Source organism: Euwallacea fornicatus, chromosome 12 (assembly GCF_040115645.1).
Source record: "Euwallacea fornicatus isolate EFF26 chromosome 12, ASM4011564v1, whole genome shotgun sequence".
In the NCBI taxonomy this organism is placed as follows: Eukaryota; Metazoa; Arthropoda; class Insecta; order Coleoptera; family Curculionidae; genus Euwallacea; species Euwallacea fornicatus.
Window position 1 is genome coordinate 1,300,040 of NC_089552.1, and position 21,920 is coordinate 1,321,959.

At 41.2% G+C, this 21,920-nt stretch overlaps 1 protein-coding gene across 3 annotated transcripts in view; it reads right to left on the reverse strand.

Annotated features, from left to right (window-relative positions):
• LOC136342644 (protein O-mannosyl-transferase TMTC1-like) overlaps positions 1 to 21,920 on the reverse strand; it is a 167,519-nt gene that overhangs the window by 44,830 nt on the left and 100,769 nt on the right. For all 3 annotated transcript variants that reach the window (XM_066288657.1, XM_066288656.1, XM_066288655.1), the window contains exon 3: positions 8,766 to 8,943. In XM_066288657.1, coding sequence (XP_066144754.1) covers positions 8,766 to 8,943 — 178 coding nt within the window. The remainder of the gene's footprint in view (positions 1 to 8,765; positions 8,944 to 21,920) is intronic.

Genomic DNA, 21,920 nt, shown 5'->3' on the forward strand with positions numbered 1-21,920 from the left:
AGATAAATGAAAATAACCAGGCTCTTTGTGAGAGCAAAATCGAAAACAACCCAATTTCCGATCAACGAACAAGTTTTTTTCATTGTTTACGATCTATTTAACTGAGTTCGTATTGCGTTTCTTACCCAGTTTGCGCCCATTTTTCTCAAAAACTGACCGATTTGGCATCGCGATGCTTCGCTGAATGTGGATCGGAGAGGCCTTTAATTTGAGGTGTCACTTGACCCATGTTTAAAATTTTTCTAAATCGGTCAGTTTGCGCCATCGGTGACGTAAGCAGCATTTAAAAAAATAAACGAACGTCTAAATATTTATGCGCTATTTATTTCTGCTTTTGAACTTTGAAAGAATTGTTAATAAGCTAACAGCGAGAGGGGTGAGGGGAGCGTTTAAGGCTGCACGCTGTAATGAACTGTAATCTACTTAGATTTTTCCTTCTAATATTTGGATATAAAATAATACATGTTTAATATTGTGAATATAAGGGATAGTAATTGGCAGTAATGGAACCCTCATGCAAGCTCATTAGTAAAGCGCTTTTTCAAAACCGATTTATTATCATATTGGTAAGAACATGCCGATAAACAGCTACCATTAGCTATGTAATAATTCATTTGGTGGTCAATTTATTATTTATTTTATTATTATTGTCATCGTTGGCGACAATCACTTTTTGATCGCAAGCAACCTCGTGCAGCTATCGTCCTCTCGAGATACAACGAGCGGCCATGGACAGTTACCGAAACCATCTGGTACCGAATCAGTCACCGTATTGATTTGTTGCAGGAATATTTCGAGAAAGTCTTTACCTCGTCAATCCCTTTTCGATTTTCTGAATGCAAAAATCCGCGAATTAAAAATTCGAGCCAAAATCGATATCCTCATGTAGCCCCGATGGAAAACTGTCTCGAACGCACGCACATTCAAGAAACCACGTCGAAGGGCTGCGACTGAAGTTTACCTATTCCAAGCAATTATTCTAAAGAAAATCTATTCGAACGCTCCTTTGACGGTGCAGAAAACGAAAGAGCCCATCTCTCCCTTGGACAATTGACCCCTTCCAAGATTAACCTAAAACTGACTTCTTTGTTTGGCTTCCGAACGGTCCTAATGCTAGTTCATTAAGGGTGGAATCCTCTTAACTAAAATTCATTCGAGCTATTCATTACAGTGGGGCCCCTTTATGTGAATCTGTGCGCCATCTTTATGGCTCTAATAGACTCCCATAAAGACTGACCGGCCCATTTGGTGTTGCGTAGCGCGAATGCCGTTTTTCAAGGAAACGTTTCTACCTTTTTTTTTCGAAATGTAAAGCCGATTCCTGGATATAACATGCGCTACACGTGAATGTGTAACTCCATCTCTATCGGCACAATTTTAATCCGAAAATGAGGCCACTGACGTCGTTTTGAACTTAGAACTGAACTTTAGATGGGACGTTAAGTCTGGAAAACTGGCGCACTTCGCGCAGAGCGACTGCTGGAAATTACGGTTCAAACGTGAGAGTTTTGATTGTTTTCTGGCAGTTAAAACTCCCATGACTTTTACTTTTTGGAGTTACTTAAAGCCGCGTTTTTAACCCGCCAAGCTGACTTGTGTCGAAGCCGAGTACCGCACGTTGTACAATAATAAATCCTTTCAAAGTCGCTTATGAGCTTGAGTGGCTCAATCCCTTTAAGCAGTTGACTGATAGACGACCAAATCAAATCGCTAAAGGACGGTTTAATTGGCGGGCGCAATAATTCCCTTTGAGCGGTGCAGCTTGATGGCTTTGGGGCCGCTTTGTCAAGGGTTTTCAATATCCGGATTACAATATTTTAGAGAAATCATACAGGGACGCGAGGTGTATCATCTAGGACGGACCGTGGCGTGAACAAAAAGATCCTCAGTTCTATCTATATCCCATTTCCGCCGGAGGACTCGAAAACCTCATTTCGTAATTAACAAATACCCTAAAGGTCCCGCCAGAAAGATGCTTAAATTCCATTTTTCTTAAAAATGTATAGTAATTTTTCCCCGCCTTTGCATATGGCAAAATTGGCTGCATTTGACTTCAATAGCACCACCCGATTTTTACTAAGTAAGAACAGCATATACATCGACCAGAGTCCCGGATAAATTCGTTAAAAATTGAAGGAAATATTTTTCGTGAAAATGCTGGAACACGTCTAATATTGTTTTCAGTTGTGCATGTTCAACGTAACAGACATGTCTACAGGGTTCCCGATGTAGCAGATGAGAATACTTTTTTCTTATGCAGGGCCATGTATGTTATGATGTTTTCGTGTTCTTTGAGGAATTCTGAACACATTTCATGTAACACATGATAATAACAATAAGGGTGAATTGGAGTGGCCTGCAAGAACGCCTGACCTCACTCCTATTGACTTTCTTATGGAGTTATCTGCAACATAGGGTGTATTTAAATAAGACATATGCAATAAACAACAAACAATATAAAAGAGATAAACAATAAAATTACTCAAACATCTCCACAAATATCGTCTCAAGTGGTAAGAAAGGTTCTTGACGAATTTCAATTGCGGCTTGCTCACTGTCAGGAAGTCAACGCAGCAGAGTCAATACGTTAGATTATATTAGTTTATATTGTTATTTTTAAAGCATTTTTTAATTTTTTTCTATTTTTTGTTTTTTTTTCGAAACCTATTGAACTTAGACACGGCTATTTTACATGAAATATGTTCAGAATTTCTCTAAGAGCTGAAAAACGTCATAATATACATGAGGTTCTCGAAGAAATAAAATTAAAAAGTACTTTTATCTCCTACACGGATAAGCCTGTGCGCATGTCAAAAAATGCGCGACTAAAAACAATACTGGACGCGTTCCAGTATTTTCACGAAAAAGATTTTCTTCAATTTGTAACGAATTTATGCAGTACTTTTGGTCCTCTCTGTATATGGAAAACATCCATGTCCACCTTTTTTTAAGTTGTCCTTTAAGGGCGGAGGCTCTAAATGACCCCCATAGATAAACACACTGGTTTACGCATCATTAAAACTGATTCAGTCCATTAAAATAGCTAAAGTGCATCTCTCAAACAAAACCTCTCAATAAACTAACCTCATTCGATAAAGGGATAAGCGCGAATTTCCCTCTAAATTATCCGGAGAAGTTATTTTATAAAAGTGAGCCAAGTCCATTCGTATTCAAACGTTTCGGAGCCGGTCAATTAAAACCTTGAAAAGCTCTTAAGAACGAGCTCTCCTCCGATGAATTGCATTAATGGAATTTCCTTCCGGATTGCCGCCATTTGCATTTTAGATTGGCTTGTAAATGAGTCGTGGAATATTCGAGTGGTTTTTCTTTTCGACCTCTTTTTCGTTATTATTCTGATGCCGCCCGTTACGGCACAGTTATTGGTCGTGGAGATGAATGGCAGGGTGTTCATCGAGGTTAAGAAAATGTGTAAAAAAGTACCACGCAAGTGGAAACGTGTGGCAAATGATGACAGTTGGTTGGCGATAAATGACAAAGAACAGATGACAAATGACTGACGGCGACACATAAATGACAAATGACACTTGATTGATGTTGACAATCGGATGCCGTCATAGCATCAATTATTGGAATTTGGCAATCTATTACTGATATAGAGCTCTCATTGCAGATACTGCTCCCACGACAGTCGTTTCTCTCGATTGTCGGCAGATGGAGTCGAACCAAAACCAACCCCAAACACCTATTTCACGTCTATAGCCCAATTTAATAACCCTTGTCTGGTTCGGTTTCGTGGATAAAGCTGTTTCTGGCAAATCGATAATTTCGGGAAGCATTACAGATTAGAGGGCAATAATTTATGAAATTGTATTTCGCACGATGATTTATTAGCAAAATTTCTATTCCTCGACGATTCATTAACCGTTGACTTATAACTATGATGATTTCGGGGCAGGATAACGCGAATACACAAATTATTCCAAATGGGCGGTTGCAGAATTTATTTATAGTCCGCTAATGAATGCCGATGTATTCGAACAATCTGGGAGCTTATTATGATCGATTAGTGTCGATTTGGGGCGCAATTGCGAGGACAAAGGGACGCCCTTGTCTAACGTTAGTTGAAGCTTTGAACAGTCATAATTAGGGCTTCGGATATATAGTGAGCTTGATGGCGGCCATCAAACATGCACCTTAACCGGAAAATCTCTGCTCCCTCTTGGGTGCAGTTTTAATATTTTAAGCCAGGAAGACGTAATTTATGGACTGCCATCGTAAAGCAGCTAGTAACCTTCAATCTACTGCAGTCGCCATAAAGACAATTTATGGGAGGGATAAACAAGTTGCTGTTAAGTTGCCCGGGAATGATTGCGAATTCATTGTTTGTTTATGTTTCGGTAAAGTTCTTAATGCCCCTTTAAAAACCTAAACCTCTGTTTAATTATGAAATGTGGTTTAGGTCTGGTTGCAGCGGAGGACACTTCCCGTCTACCTTTCCCTTTCAGCGCGACTTCACTTCTAACATGCGCACTTCAGTAGTAAACTGTTTCCAGAATTACTGTTGGTGTACTGGTTCTTCGTATCCCATATAAGAGAATGATCGAGCTAATAATGAACAAGGATTCCTAGGAAGAAGTTTCTGTAACTTTTCCTGACAATTTGGCGACTAAAATTCTTCATGGGAGTAGCTTGTACTATTTATTATCTATTGCTCGCTGGTTTTCAGTAATATGGAAGTCTGCAGGAAGAAGCTGGATTGCAGTAAATTCTCCCTGGATATGGCAGATATAAATCAAAACTGTTCAACTCAAGGAAATACGTAGTAATTGTAGCGTAATAACGGTTATTACAAAAGGCTTCCCCTGTTGGCGCTGCGACGCCCATTAAGCCATTTCCTTCACACTGTTCACATCTTATCATAATGGCGACCATGAGACCACTTCATCATGTAATGTGGGATATTGTTCGAGGAACCGGAAAGCCAACTGAGACCACACAGCCCGAACTAATTAAACTTATCCCCCCTCGCACCTTGGAGTAATGAATTGAAGTACAAGTAGTAAGTGCAGTAGTTGGGGGGAGGGGGAGGGGGGGGGGGGGCTTACAAGAGAAATAAATCTAAACCATCCTTTAATGCCGGACACCCATTGAAAAGCAGTAGTAATTTAATTTGACTGCCGGAAAACCTTCCGATAAGTTTTAAATTGGAAGAGGCACACGTTCCGACTCGGGGACGTGCTAACAAAACGATCTGCAGCAGGACTTTTAGATCAATACGTGGTTTATAATGGAAATTCTTGGCCGATGTTTTCCCCTTGGAGGACTAATGGTATTTTCGGAAATTACATTTCATAGTTTGGTCGCATCTCCGGGGAGCTGTCAAATATTTGGAAATGATCGAACTTCTCATATAGTCCTCGGTCGTTCTTAATTCGAAACGTGGAGATTGCTTAGGTGGCCGCTGGAGTGGACTTAACAGAGATTGAGTTATGGTTCTACGCGCTGTTTCTACTCATCTAAACATAATAATAAAATGCCAGGAGTGGATTGAAAGTTCTCGTAGACCCCAACGAAAGGAAACAATGCCACTTTTTTCCTTGTTTAGCACGCCACTGACTTTTGTTTATCACTCCGATTGTTTCATATTTTTCCCCAAATATTCTGTGATTTACCCAGCAACATTTTTTAATTTATTGACGTCACTTGAAGCTACCATCCTGCCTGAAAATTGTTGTCTTAGCCTGATTTTTTAAACTGGCAACATGTTTTGAAGAGGTTTTTCTCGAGCAAGTATGACTAATGTACTCCATGAATTATTAAGGGCGTTACACCCCTGATCTGTTCTTAACCGCGCTGCCAGAACCAGTGGCGCAGCCGCATTTAAGTGATTTTTTAGCAAAGTGGTTTTTGCTTTTAAGAGTTTTCGTAGTTGCTTAATAAAACATGGTTCGCGTTCTGCAACTTCTGCCCCGGCAAGTACAAACAAACTGAACTCGTTTTCAGCGCTTAAGACTGCATGCAGGAGACTCCTTTGGCAAAATTGCTCTCCTGGCTCTATTGAAAAACGTAGGAGTTTTACCAAAATTCTTGAAAATTCACTCCATTTAGGCACTTACTTTTGCAGAAAGTTTACCTGCTGCAGTCCACTCTTTATCCACAAAAACCCTTCGTATTTGGATGAAAACTCGGAGAGGGTGTGCTCCCCCTGGACTCAGCACACGTCTAACCCGTGTAATTCGCAAAACGTTGCCATCTAATTCTTCTTACATTAAAGAGGCAAAGAGCCTCTGAAAACTAAACAATAACGCATATAATATTATAAGTTGATAAAGGGCCTTCAAAGCACGCCTCCGACATATTGCAGAACACGACGCGCCCCGGAGTGCTTTGCAAGGCGCAAGGGCTTTAAAGGTTCTTATGCACGAACATTATGGAACTTTTTTTTATCACATGTGCATCAATATTCCACCCAACTAGCGCAGTTAAGCTCCAAAAAGTGTTATAAATTCGTCAAAGTCAATTTCGGAATTGAAATATCTAGTATTGGGTCCTTGGTAACCATGCAGGTGCCGTAAAGGCAAGGTTTATGCACGCTACGGCGTGCATAAAACTTCGATTATGATGCATGCATGATAAAGGAGTATTCATGGCATTCAGAATTGGGGATATTAATCTGAACTAACATGAAATATATCAGAGTTTCGGTTACCCAAATCAAAAGTCTCTAATGGATCCCTCCGGCCCAGTATAATTCCTTTCATTGTTAATTAATTATCATGCAATCTCCTGGAATGACTCCTTAATCCCACAAAGCTCCGCTAACTTCCGAAATAGTATTATCACAGTAGGTACAAATTCGGGCATTCCATGAGCAATAGGGCGGATATGGGGTAAGGTGATAAGCCTGATTACAAGCAGCTGAGGCCTCTGGCCATTAATTAGCAATGAATTTAGTTAACGTTACATTCCGGGTCTCTGGATACCCGCTTTTATCTCGCCGTAGGGCCGGAATCAATCCAAAAATCAACATTCCTGGCCTCGAAAGCTCCTTCTTTGGTTGGAAAACAAGCCCGAAATATATTTTATTTTCAACATATTCCCTGTCGCGATTTCCTATTTGCGTTCACCGGTGGATCTAAAATAAAAGCGAACAGCAATCTTATTTTGGCCCCAAATCCTGCCCAAGTTTTAGTCTCGTACCTCCCAGCCCTGTAACCAATAAATCCCGAATGCGTGTGTACGTATTGTTATTGAAATTCCCTTATAAAAATAAAGGAAAAAAGAAACGTCGGCATACGACATTCTCGATGAAATATTACGTTTCTCTTATACGCTTGAAGCTAGACATATTTTTCTCTCATTTCTCCGAAAGGGCGCTGCTGAAGGAGACCGATATCGGGTACGGTGCGAGGAAATTTCGTAATTAACTGTGTAAGAAAAGCGCTGAAAAAATAATATTGGCAGGTGGATTTGACTGCACGGTCAATTAGGACCTACTACCCATCTTTTCGATTTCTCCAAATCGGCCCGAAATGGCTTCAGAACGAGCAATGCAACTTTCTCGAACTTTGAGAATTAGCGCACCAACTGGCAACGCGCTGGCTCGCAGAAGCGCAATGCGTTTTCGTCAATCTTAGTCAGTCACGATGATAAACGAGCGCTACATGCGACGTTGCCCAACCGACATAGTCGCCCACGCACGCATCACTGGGGCGCGGAAAATTGCCCTTCGGGATTCAGGGAAATAACTCCGATGGCTGAAAGGCCTATGCACAGCCGCAACCAGCCTTAGATACGTTCGAAAATCTTGAGCGAAGAACCGCGGATGTCGCCCGTCAGCTGGCAACATTGTCCGGCAGTCAAAGGCAATTTTGCAAATTTTTGTCACTGTTCTACGTGTTCGCGGCAATGTAGAGAGATCTCACAAACTGTAAGAGATACATTATTGCGTAAATTTGAAATGCGGCAATCACTGTGGCCAGACGAAATGAGGACGTTGTTAAGACAGTTGCATCCTTCAAAAATTGCGTATGAATATCGGCGGATTCCTATGCAATATCCAGAGAAGCAACTAATTAGGAAAGTTCAAAGCTGTTGGGAAACCACAAACGCCTTTCGCAAAGTTCCAAAAAGTTCCAAAACCCCCTACTAACCTTAAACCCCAAAACTTTCTAATATACTTGGAAACCCCTCGGAGTGTGAAAACGACCTTGGAAACACTAAAAAGTCCTCGAAGAGATAACAAAATTAAATAAGGTAATTAAAATGAGTATTAATGCATTGTCCCGTTTCAATTAAACGAAATTGCAGATTTAAGGCAACAGTTGACAACTCTGCTCCGCTGCCAAATACCTTCTTGTCAAATGTCGACTTTAGCCTCGAAAGACGTCAGTAAATCTCTTTCGGTTTCCAAGATCCTGGTAAATTAATTATCGGTAAACCTTAAAAACCCGTGGGGGATCATAAACGTTTTAACAGGTACGCTGAAAGTGCTTATAAAACAGCGAAAAAAATATTTGCAATATCAACACTTTATCGGGTGTTACAAAACCTGTCGAAGGTTTAAAAAGATCTTGGAAATGCTTCGAAAGTCCTTGAACGGGAAATGTGATCTAGCTGAGAGATCATTTCGTTTTAATCAAACAACCCTGAGATTTGGCTTGTCCGTTAACGGCACTGCTCGCCTGTCAAAGTCATTCTTGTCAAAATTGGACGTCTGTCAAAATAAATGACAAACCCAACGATTCATTTCCCCTGCCTGAAAGCTTCAAGCTCTATTTTTTGGATTTTTCTAGAAAACTTACCGCTTCAGTGTGTATAGGATGGACACTGAACATGAGTCCTGCCAAGGTGGCAAAGGGTGGTTTGAGACCCGCCACGCTTAGGCACACCCTTGTGAAGAGCAGGCACGCCACCGCGTGAAGGACTATGTTGGTCAGGTGGAACGCCACGGGAGATAACCCGAAACATAGGTAGTTCGCCCTGAAAGATAAAAATATATGTTTTAATATTTTCAGTAATATATCACATGAAATATCCAGGCTTTATGTTACCCTCAGAACTATAATTTCCTGCTCAAATATTCATCATGCTTACACGTGGAAACTGGAATTAGCCACGTTCCTTCTTCCTCCCCTTCCCGTAGTGCTTTCCCATTCTGGTCACAATTTATATTAAAATCCGAAACGATATTAAGTTTAACATGGATGTTTTCAAAGGGCCGGACGTGCATATTTATTAATAAAGGACCATTGCGAAACGAGTCTCTTTGCTCGTCAAACTAGTTTACGTATCATGAATAATAAATACATTTCTCTGAAATTTACGAGATTAATCTCGGTTAACTGATGGATTTAGTTTGACTGCACATTATTTTACTAGAAACTTTTACGCATTTTTATGCGTTTATTTTTCCGAATGCCGCTCCCATCGGAGACGTCTCAAAACTTTAATTTCGCGTCGCCTCCGCCAATTTGTCAGGAACACGTTATAGGGGTCGCGCAGTTGATCGGGGATGCGTATATTCATGCAGTTTCAGGGAGGCGCAACGGTTCTGGGGCATGTCAAGGTTTAAGTAACAATTGGCAGGGCGAACGTCGCAATAATGTGCATGTTCTAATTTCAAATCCAAAGAGCTTATTAACATGGCCACACATTTTGAAGCTGTTAAAAAAAAACTCAGTTGTTTTGCTGTGTGTTCGCTTCAAAATGCTGACTAACCACTGAATTTATACGGAAAAAAAAGCTTGATAGGAAGTGCGATAACTTCGTTCTAATGTGAAAAATGTGGATACCACGATATAGGCGGAAACTTAAATGAATGTAAAATGCATTATTGCCAATTCCGCCTTCATGCAGCTGAATTTTTGCCATCAAAATGCTGACAAGCAATTACGTTTACAGATAAAAACTGGCTGGAAGGGAGGCGCGACAACGTCGTTTTCCTTTGACGAATATGAAAGTTTTTACGCGGCAATATAGGATGAGACTCGTAAAAAGAGTTCTTTCAAACACCACTGCACTTGCGCAGTTGCACGGTTTGAAATGAGGCATGTCTAAGTAAGAACGATGTTTGATGGAGATGAACGCAGGAAAAATCTACGAAGATTAATGAATTCGAGCACCCCAAAAATCGGTTTCGATCCCATCGGAGATCGCGTCAGTTCGGTTTATCTAGAGTCGTTAGGCCTGCAGGCAAATATGGCGTCAGCGCCACCTGCCGTCGGAACTTTTGAAACTGCATATTCATTAGCTCCGAATTGCGCAATTGTGCTCCGATCGAACCTCGTCCTGGTGCGGTTGTCGATATGCCCCCCGGTTGAGCGGCAGAGACGGACACCCTGTACACGTTTTTATTACGTTTATTTGTGTTTAGTATCAAGAAGGGAATATTTTAGCGGTGCATGTTCCCGAAATTTATTGTAATTGACCACACTCCACATCACATAACGATAGGCAAAAACTGTTCCCGTTGCTTCCCTGGGAATTTCACGATTTCCCCTAGTATTTCGTAATTAATTTAGCTCAACTAACGTGAAATTTACTTTCCGGACACGAAGGACGTAAATTGAATAAATTCGCGTAAACGCTGGGAGCTTTTAAATGAAACAAGTGCACATATAATCCTAAATCTGACCTGCTAATGGCGCATTCGATCGTGGGACAAAAAGGTTGATGGAGAATAGATTCGCATATACCTCGACGGCAGCAATAATCGATAATAGCGAGTAACGTTGAGTTGTTTTATCACCTTAATGCCAGTAATCTTCCTGAGTAATGTTTCTAATGAGTCTATTAAGGTTGTTCAAAGTGCCCCAGCTAGGAATTCCTATTGCTACAGAAATAGGACGCCAAGGAACCAGACATTAGGGAAATACGCCTTGCACAGATATCATCTCTCGGAATTCAGATTTAAAGGAAGACAATGGAGTTTCCACCACGCCGAGCGAAAATTGCTTATTCGCAATTGTTTGGGGGCAAAAGAGAAACACGTCCTGTATAATTACTTCTATACAGGGTGTTTGGAAAAGTCGGCGCGCAACTTGAGGAGATGAAATTAGAGGCAGACACAGTTAAAAAATCCTATACGCAGCGATCCGACGGCGCATCGTTGCCGAGAAAGGGCCCTCCAGAGGGGTCCTACCGGTGGTTCCCTAACTACTCTTAACAGACATTTTCGAAACGTTTCAGTCCTTTGAATTATCAAGTAAATGGTATTATTTTTCAGGACTTTTCGAAGGAAAAAAGTTATCTAACTCTTTTCGAAGTCTGCGTAGTTCAGTTAGAAATAATTATACGAAAAATGTCTGTTAAAAGTAGTTAGGAAAGTACCCTTACATTAATCGACTTTGGTGAAACTTACGATAGTTAAAGACCCTTATGGTATGAATTTCAACTGCAATTTTCATTCCGCCATTTTAATCAGGAAGAAAGTTATTCAAAAAAAAAACCCAAAGGGTAGGGACCCTTTGAATTGGCGCTTCACAGTAACGGCGCTTAGTAGGATCAATGTTCGTAGGAATTTTTTTGACTCTTCTTTTCCCTTCTTAAGTTTTGTGTCAACTTTTCCGATCGCCCCGTACACACGAAGTTCGCGGAGAGTTTCTTCGCACATCGAAGAGAGTTGGGGCGTTCAACCGGCCTGCATGTAGTACTAACGAAGAGAAGTGGGGAGTGGAAAGTGGCGAGGAGAGAGCGAAAAGAGAGCAAACGAAAACCGGGAAAGATAATAAGATTAATTCGTGCACTAATATTGCTAATTGCCGTGTTCTACTCGAGTGGCCCGGTCCTTGATGGCTGCACGAATCAGGCTTATCTAGAACGAAATTAAATCCTTTAAAAATTTTATTTTCAATTTGGGGCTGCGGTAATCCTCTTCAAGCCGAATCGTGACGACTTTTAGAGGACAGAGCTTTTTAACTGAATCTTCAAGAATGCAAATTTTAACTAGAAATATCGAGGCAGCGCGGCGGCCTAAATGCCCCTAAGCAACGTTCGCAAAAATTCCCTTTTGATCTTAATAAAAATTCTTTTAGATCAATAACTCTCCTCGGGGTCAGTTTGTTGTCAGTTGTCCAGAGAGCGATTCAATCCTGCTCGAGCGAAATCATGATGTGTTTCAGAGGATAGAGCTTTCTTATAGGCACGCGAAAAGGTATAACTTCCCCATTAACACATGAGTTTGGCTGCACAAATTAGGCTTATTCGGCTTGATCCTACAAAACTTCTCTTCGTTTCCTGTGAACCTCCTCTACCCTTTGGAGGTGAAGACCCTGTTTGCCATATAGGAAAAGCCATGGAATCGAAATGCCTGCAATGTGAGTAGGCTGTAAGTCATTCTTTGGTAATGTTGCTTTAAGGTAAGTACAGTTTATCGGTAGTTTTCTTCGAGATTTTGCTTGCAACTTTACATTTCGCAATTTCTACTTCCTTCACAATTATTTCCGTCTTCTTTGTTTCAATCTTTGTCTTCTTCCAGAACTTTCATAATCCTGAAATGTGGATCAAAGCAAAAGTTCATCTAAAGTTTTATTATTAAAATTTAGTTGGAGAAAGGGCTGCAATAAAACTAGTGCATCTATGCACCTGTTGCACGTGATTTCACAGTCAGTCGGTGCAAAAACGTTTTTTTTTTTTTTTTAGAAATTTATTTCGAAATAATTTCTTCAATAATCTGCTTCATTTAATTGCTGTCTGTGTCCACTTTCTATCCATGTCTCCCTGCATTGTTCGATTCTTCTGCGTAAACCATAAAAATCCCACACGTGGGTTAGTCAAATTCCAGATTAGTTTACTTCAGAGTGTACTTTAAGGGCTGACTTAAATTCCCAACGCTTGAAGTTTCGATAACTTCAGGATTGAAAAGCGAGTGCACCATTGCTTGGAACCTTCGAGACTACTTATATGCATTGTTTAGTACTCTGGGCACATGTTGCTAAAGCCCACAGTATCGGAGTTGAGCTTAACAAGAAGATAAAGTTCTTGTTAAGATCTAAATGGGGGGTTTTTGGTCTATTTCCATTCGATCTATGCTCTTGTTAAACGGTGAAGTTGCCAATACTTGAATAATTTAGTAATAAATCCCGAAATGTTAAGGAAGTTTCCCCACAGCCCGATTTCCGATGAAACGATGAATATATAGCGTGTCTCAAATTGGTTCTAGATGCACTGTTATCTTTACTACAATAAACCATATCGGTATCGCAGCGAATCTGGTCGATATTCTCCTAAAATTCATCGATAATTTTTAACGTACTTGTTGCTTGGGATAAAGGGGGGCGAGGTGGGACCACGACCCAGGACGGCCCACTAAGGGCAGGGGTTCTTCTTGGGGATAGGAGTGATTAAAAATTTCGTTTGGTACGCCAGACTTGCTAAAGTCGGCCCTGCTTGTTGTGTTACATATCATTAACCTTATGTTCGTGTTTCCGAGATATTGGCGCTGAAAGATGGAAAAGTTCAAATAATTAGTAGGAAGGCCTATTTCCCCCCTTCCAACGATATTTGGTTTTGAAATTGTCTTTTGGGTAAAACTACCACTAAACACAGCGCTATTTAATGTCCACTAGTCCAAGGCAGTGAAGTAGTGCCATTCAAGATAGATACATTTGTTTGGGAATTTTGAATTCGGTCAGGTGAAACTCACACCGTCGAAAGTTATTGTCTGTTAAAGTTTTCCAAAGTTTAACAGACTTTATGTCCCTGTTAAAGTTCTTCAAAGTTTAAAAGGAACGTAAAGTTCTCGTTACCTTGAGAGCATAGACAACATACTGGTGGGATTGTTTGATTCCAAGTTCCTTAAAGAGCGCACTCATTAGACTCAACTGAACTTCGCATGGATCATCAATTCTATGTGTCTAACCTAGGGGTTAGTTCAAAACCCCTGTCGGAACCAGCTACTGATTGAATTGAAAAAAGTCGGGAAGATCGGGTTACGTGAAATATCAATGAGTTCTCTAAAGTATTTGGCACTTAAAGGGCCTGATCACGGTTGTCAGTGTCGGATTAAATATAAAAAAGATTTTTTTAAAAGGCTTCAAGGTTCAGTTCACGCCATTTGACCCACGAAAAATTTTATGGCCAGAGACTTTTAAAAGACCACTTCAGTGTGACACTATACATATTCCTTTAATAAAAATGTCTCTCTCAGAGTGCTTTAAATTCATTTAAATGCCCCTTCATCTGCCCTGTTACCTGCAAAAGTCTTCAGTACCCTCACACCTTACAAATCTTTGAAGCGCTTACTCCTCCATTGTTTTAGATGCCGTTTTAGTGGTAGACTTGCACTTTTTGCTGTAAGCTCAGGGATATTTAAATTCAGCTAAAGCGACCGCGAAGAAGGTATTTGCTCATTATTAAGAGAGCTTCACATATTTTAGGTACTCACCTTCCGCGCGATTTTGATTTGCGACGGATTTTTGCTTTTTGTTGACAGATTGGTGACTGCAATATTAATAAGGGTCCCTGTTCCAGCCCTCGGTAGGGACTGAATATTATTCTCAGTTAAGTTAAGGAGAGAATAGGGGGCAATTCGACACCCTCTGCAAGGGCGTTGTTTCCAAAGGGATTAAAAAGAAAAAAATGTTTTTCTTTCCACAAATAAGGTATCTAATAAAGGACTTTTTCTGATGGAATCCAGGCACGTAGTTGTTAAGTCTTAAACAATCGTCTTCCATGTTCCTCGTTAATTTGCAGCAATTTATTAATTTGACTCACCTTTCCACTTCTTGTTAATTACGTTTTGTTTTATATTTCACCTTGCCGGAATTTATTTAACGACCTTATATTTACGTGTTCTCGCGTTAATTGTTGCTGCGAATTAATGGGCCGGCTTACGTTCCGTTTAGTTTAAAATTGGTCTTTAAATCCTGGATCGTAAACTCACCTTCAACGGGGGTAACTTTGGACGAAAACTTCCCCCGCAAATCAGCTAATCCATCGGCGAAATTCAATCACTTCTCCAACGCCGTCGCGAACTACGTAAATCCAAGAAACTATTCTCCTTGGCAAGTTCTTAAACTTTTTAATGGATCCGATGGAATCTCGGGAATGGATTTAAGCCAGTGCGAGAATCCAGAAATTTAAATGTAAGGCGAGGCTCGAATTAAATAATTTAGTATCTCCGGCCTGGACGGGAGTTTACATGGTAAAGATATGCAAATGTCTCATGCTGAGAGAGTTATTCCTGGGCACTTGAATTCGTTAAATGTTTTGACATAAAGGGCGTTTAACGTTTAGTTTCATTAGGGTTTTTGCCGGGAGGCCGCAGAAACTTTCTATTGAAGAGACAAAGTCGCGGCCCCCTTGTTGCTCTTTCATTTCAATTTTTGACACTCCAGCAACTCCGAGGGCGCCAAATTAAGTCGGAAACTTCCCCGGTCTTGGGTGAAATTTAAAAAAATAATGGAGAATCTATTGGACTTTATCGCTACAAAAGTTTCTTAATTTTTCGAGTGATTACACCCACTAAAATTCCATAAAATGCAGCCGAGGATGGCTTTTATCGCGCACCGAAGTTCCGTCCTCGCATTACTCCGATTTATCTGAATTTAATACACGTACGCCGGTCGTAAATTGAGATTCCATATTTGGCTTTTGCGGCTATAAATCGTGAATTTTGATAGCTCTTAAGCAGGGAATCGAAGATGGTTTTACGTGTTTTTATAGCACGACGAAGGGCCTTTAAATACCATATTTCACGGTAAAAAAGCCTTTTTATTCCGCGATGATATTAAACAAAGAGCTAAGGAAATTTGAAATAGTGGAGAAACGTAAATCCGTGCTCACAGACATTTTTACGAATCTCGTGCCGTGCTGCATTCGTAGGAGGGAGTGAATGTCATCTACCATGCGAACAGTAATTGTGCGTGCAGGGGATCCCAGGGATATCCCCGACATTGCCCCGTGCAAACAACCCGAACGGGAACCATCGCCGCTAAATCTGGTTCTTGTCAAAATATAATGCGTGGGAACGAGAAGAAGCGATGCCGGAAACTGCGTGCGTACGAGAGAGAGAGAGAGAGAGAGAGAGATATTTATAAATTGATTTTTCCCCGAGTGCGTTCTCCGCCTGGAGGGGTTCGACAGGAGGCAAAAATAATTGAAACAACCTATTTTGATAAAAGAAAATAAAGTTAACGATGGTTGTTTAGAGCCGAAACGTCGCATCAAAATTTTAATTACGCCGTTTTATAATCGTTGTTTCTGTCGTAACTTTTTTGACGATAAATTAAGTTTGCAGCGGGGGCAGAGGTGCCTGTGATTCAGCTCTTTTCCCTCCCCGACGTTTTCCTCCCCATGGCCGCCACCCCCACGGCCAATGCTGCATAGCCCGAACTCGATTATGCTTCGATGGGGACGGAAGAAGTTCCATCGTAAATTCCCCTCTCTATGGAATATTCACATCTACCATTCCCAAAAGGGGCACTGAATCTTAGGAAAGTTCTGCAATTCTCGCCATTAGTCGGTTCATGCAGCGCTTGTAAACAGTCTTATGTCTTATTGTCATTTTTTCACTCTCTTTTAAAGCGAAATAAGAATGGATTGTGTGCATGGGAAGCGAAGATCCAAACTTTTCAGGCCGTGGACTTTGTTCCGTTGTTTTTAAGGGAACTGTAGATCCAATTTTAGTTGTGAATGTTCCGTTGCACTCCTTATTGAATTACCTCTGATTTGATATACTACAGCGAGTACCTTTGCGTTTGAAACCGAAAAGCGGGCAGGAGATAACTGGATAGGGGCGAGAAGTTTGAACACCGAAAGTAATGCATTAAATGCCCTTTTTGCGGTGAAATCGCACGCGGGTAGGCATTTAAAAAAAACATCAGGTTTGGGACAGTCGTAAACGTGTCGCAGCACTTTTTACGGGTGCTGTATGAAGGGGCTCAACAAAAAGGAATATTTCGAATCTCATAATTTAATCGCGCTAAATGTTTCGTGAACGTTGCGAGCCCGAGCGAAAAATAAAAGAAATAAAAAAAACAAAAAAAAAAAAAACAATTTCATGTCTCGAAGGAGTTTTTCTTGACAAAATGGAGAAAGGAGGCCGCAGTTCCGGGGTCGTTCGCCGCACTTCGGCGTGCACGTTTTAACTGGGGCTCGGTCGTTGAAGGGGCGAACCAGTGCGCCTGCAATTTGTAAATTCGCAGAAATGACAACATGTCGTCCTCTTACTTACGGCAGTCATCCGTGTATCAACGGACCGGGATTGTAAGTAGCCATTACTGCACTCGTGCGAATCGGCATGTTGATTTGGAGAATATGCGGCAACAGAGGGTCAAAGGCGGTCATTTGTAACGTAAACAACCGCATCACGTTCGCTTTAGAGAGATAAACAAAATGCAAACATGTAACCGTATGTGTTGCACGTAGAATGCTTGTGTAAACCGCAAACTTGTTATTTTTCTTCGGGTGCGGCAGACGATCCGGGGTCCGCGATTATTTGGAGAAATCTGCATTTTGAGGCTCAAAGTTTAATCAGCTGAAAAACTGGGGGTTGTTGTACACGAAACTATTGACGGTGAGAAATGCATCATCTCTCGGTTAATAGATTGCGAGATTCGTATTCGACATTAGAATCGAAATTCTAATCAAAACTTAAGAAAGTTGAAGCAGCGCATTGAATTTCAATGAGGCTAACATCGAATAATGGGAACTGCGGAGTTTTACGTCTACGAAGACTGCGGAAATTATATTAGGTCTCAAATAACGATTTCCAATTCTTTTTTTTTCACACTAGAGTAAACTTGGGCCAAAGTTTTCCCTTGGAGGGCGAAAACCGAGCAACCCAGGCCGGGTTTAATGAAATTTTGCATTTCTGATTCAGCTTCGAACAACGGGACGTTCCTGTTCTCATTATGAAATCATCGAATAAGGGAAAGATCGGGGAAGGTTCAGAAAACACGTGATGGTAAATAGAAAAAAAAAAAAAGGACAAGTCGGTCGGATCCTTAAAAGTTACATTCATTTCAATTTTATCTACTTCCAGTCAATAACAGACCGCTTTGCCGCATTCGTAAATCTGCCGTGCAAAGGGCAATAAAACTGTCTCTTTACAATTTCCATTTATAAATTACACAGAGAGCTTTTATAATCACATAAAGAGGTCAATTCAATATACGTATTGCTTTCCGAGGTTTGATAAAGTCCAATAACCAAATAAACCGGACGGCCATATTAGGGCCGCATGCCCGGGAAGTCCCGCTGCGCGCACTCGAACGTTCAGCCGAGAGTCGGAAAAAAGGGCTCGGCAGATGGTGCTGGTGAAATATCTTCCTACAGGCCCAATAAACTTGCCTATGACATCGCCGATTTCTCTCTGCGTTTAATTGACTGAAGGTGAACTAAACTGACGAGATCTAATAGGATCGAAACCGGCCTTGCGGCGCTCGAGTTAATTAACTGCATGAGGTATAAAGTGGTTAACGGCCGTTATGTTCTCAAACGAATTTCACGGCTGATTCAAGTGGGAAACATGGCAAATGCATCAACATGAATTTTATCCCGCAATTGGGTCGCCTCAAAAATACATCAAGACAATTTTACACCGTTGAGGCGCTTCTTTCGGAGGGCGCCTCAGCTTGAGTTGAAAATTGCCGCATGTTCTTTTGCGATGGGGGTAAATATGGTTGATACAAGGGGTGCGGCACTGCATTTATTTCAGGTTCAATGCGTATTTTGTGCCCGCTCTCGGAACTCAGCCACACATCGGCTAGGTCTGGTTTCCTTCGGCGGCGCGAGGGTCCCTTCGTGCAGAAACAGCTGACCGCAAGGGTCCTTTTTTGGCTATTTCGGGCACGTCAGCGGTGTTGCACATTTTTTACTGTCCACTGCAAGAACCCACGTCCGAATTTACATTAAATAGCTCGATCGTGCAGCTTTCATAGGAAATTAGTCGCTGCCCCCTTTACTGCCCGCTGCACCTGAATCGGGGCCGCATCATTGCGGCCACTCAGGGTTCGTGCAGTCACGGTCAGCATGAGGTCAACCTCACTTTCGACCTCACTAAAGCGATATGGGGGTTTTGATCCTCTCAGAATCTCATTCTGTGGATTATTCCCGACATTACCTGTAGTGAATTTTTTTCATTTTCGTAACATTTTGCAGGGGATTAGTGCCGTTTTAAAGCGATTTCGACACAAAAATGTAAAACTTTACTGCGATCCGCAGTGCAGTGGCAACTAACAGTGAATACACAATCGAGAATTCGAAACCAATGTTTGAATTGCCCGCTCGAATTCTTGTTTGTCTTTCAGCCGGTATGCGCTCGAACAAGATTGTTGTATTTAACTTTCCTCCAGTTAAATTTATTCCGAGCATGATAGCTATATGCTTACTCAGCTCTCCGCAATCCCTCCCATTCTTACCTCGTGGAGCTTTGTGTGCCACTTGTCTGCGACCTCATCTTCGATAAAAACCGATGAAAAACCAAAACGGCTGTTTGTGCACCTCCTTGTCCCCCCCCCCTCGCCCCCTCCTCCCTCTCTACCAAAACCGACCCATAAATTGTTAATTCGCATTCAGGCACACACAACCAATAAACACGGCCATGTTCCGTGTCCCCATTAGTCGGGGAGCCGAGCAGAAATCCAACGGAAGAATTAAAACGACAAAGAAAATCGAATTCGAATTAGTTCAAGAACGGAGAAAAAGGGGGAAATTTCGCTGCCTACCAGGAATACCGAAATTATATTAAGTTGCGCATAACGATTTCCAATTCCCTTTTTTCACACTGGGGTAAACTTGGGGCACAGTTTGAGACTTATATCCACGGGGGATTCGCACGACTGGTCCAGTTTAATAAAACTTTGCAATTCTGATTTGAGGTGGTCGAGACGGGAGGGGGAGACGATTTCTTCGAAAAAACTCGAGCGGAATGTGCCATCGCAGACCTCCCGAGTTCGCAGGGACTTAATGCACAAATAGCTTATCTAAATATCACATTCATCCACTGTTCTTTTGTTAAGTTAAGGAACTCTTGTACCAATCACAACACCGAACAGGAAAATCTCATTATCACCATCTCCCAAGGGAATAAGCCGAAATCCAGGCGAGATCAAGAAGCATCGAGTCTTAATTAAAAATAACTCACACCATCGGAATAACTTATCAGACAAAGTTTGATTGAATTCCGAAGTTGGGAGTATTTCCCGGTCGAATCAAAATGATTTTTCTTGTTAATCAGATACTTTCGTAGAAAGTTTCGCTGGAGGGTTAAGATATTACTCCAGTTCGCCTTGTTGTGGTTGAAAGGGGAGAATCTAATGACTTTCGGCTTAACAACGCACCGTTAAGAGAACTCCTCCGCTTTACCTCTCTTAACCTCCACCTCACTATTCCCGAGCAAACATTACTAATAGAAGTTCCCATAGGCCATAACACTGAATTCCAACCACGAATTTCATGGCAAGTCATCTCTAATTCGCCAATATTTGAATTTTTTATGTTGCAGGAATACTAGAACCTATTTTTATTTCCATTGCACTGTTGGATTCCGGAATTGGCCATTTCCAGGGTGGAAAACCGAAGGAATTATTCAATTTATTTATGATATTGTTTGCGTTTTGTATGAATGAAGAACATTGGGTCTTTGTTTGGATGAAGAATGTCCGTTATCTCCGTTGCAATAATGAATTTGCGGTTGCTGAGAACCCGGCGGAAACAGTTCTGGACATAACAGTTTAGGTTAAATAAGTTTTATTACAATTTGGCTTCGGTAAAAGGCATAAATGCGGCATTTCTAAAAAGTAATTATCTCTAGGCTCTAGTGCCGAAAACAGCGTTTTTCGTCTGTGCGATAAGCGTTTCTCGCACGAGCATCGCGCTATGCTCTTTCGACCGGGAGAACTACAAAATTTCCCGACTCCCCATGAATTCGCTCCCTCTGAGCAAAAATCGGTCCAGAACAGTCGATACATTAACACATGTCACAAAGTGTGTTAATGTATCGACATGTGTCTCAATATGACATTTGAATCAAACAGTCGATTACATTTTAAAAAATCCTCCCATCGACGGGAGAGTGACCATCCGAGGGAACCACACGGGCTGCGAAGCGCCGTTTTGCAGGCCCGGACTGCAAAACAAGCGTCTGACTGCCTAAGCAGGATTTTTTTTTGACTGAGCTGGAAAGTTTGACAGACGAGCGGCGGAAAAAGTGTTTTACTGCCTAGGCAGTAAAAGCGGGAGATTTTGTTTCGGCCGCTCCCTTCACAGCCTCCCCACTTCGTGGAACGGTAACGATTTTTTAATGTTAGTACTGAGTTTGAAAAGTGTCAAAGTTTGACAGAAGCAGCATTCAGATTTGTCAAAAATGTGGCAATATTCGCGAGTATGCGGGGCGTCCTATAAGTACATTTTTAGAGGCGAGGTACCTTGAAAATTACTATGGTTCTCCACATAGACCGTATTCCGATGATGCTTCATTAAGAAGACATGGCGTTAAAGTTTTTTTAAACACTCTGAAAAATGTATGAAAAAATGTACTAGAAACTCGCCTGAAGGCCTCTGCAAAGACTCCAAGAACATTATGTAATCTCTTTCCTTGGATATTTAAATCCCGAAGGGGACAATATCATCGATATTTGAACGTGACGTAAGTGCACTTTGAGCCCTCGTGTAAGTGTGCCAAGCACGCGCACAAACGCAAAGTAATGCAAAGTTTTACAGCAAAATATCGACCTTTACGATCCATCCAAATATAAATTGGTAAAACCACTCATAGATCTTCAATAATTTACTACAAAGTTCACATTACAATGAAATACCGACTCGTTGATATGAATGATTAGATCTAATGGAAGGAGCATTTTGAAATCGGCGATGCCTTCATTTACTTTCTTAGCTATTTGAAATGATGACAACGAAGGATGAAGTCGCTTTATTTCGTCGATATTCCATCGATATTCCTGCATATTTTGTAGCCGAAATTGTCCAATTTCGACAAGAGGTAGTAAATAGTA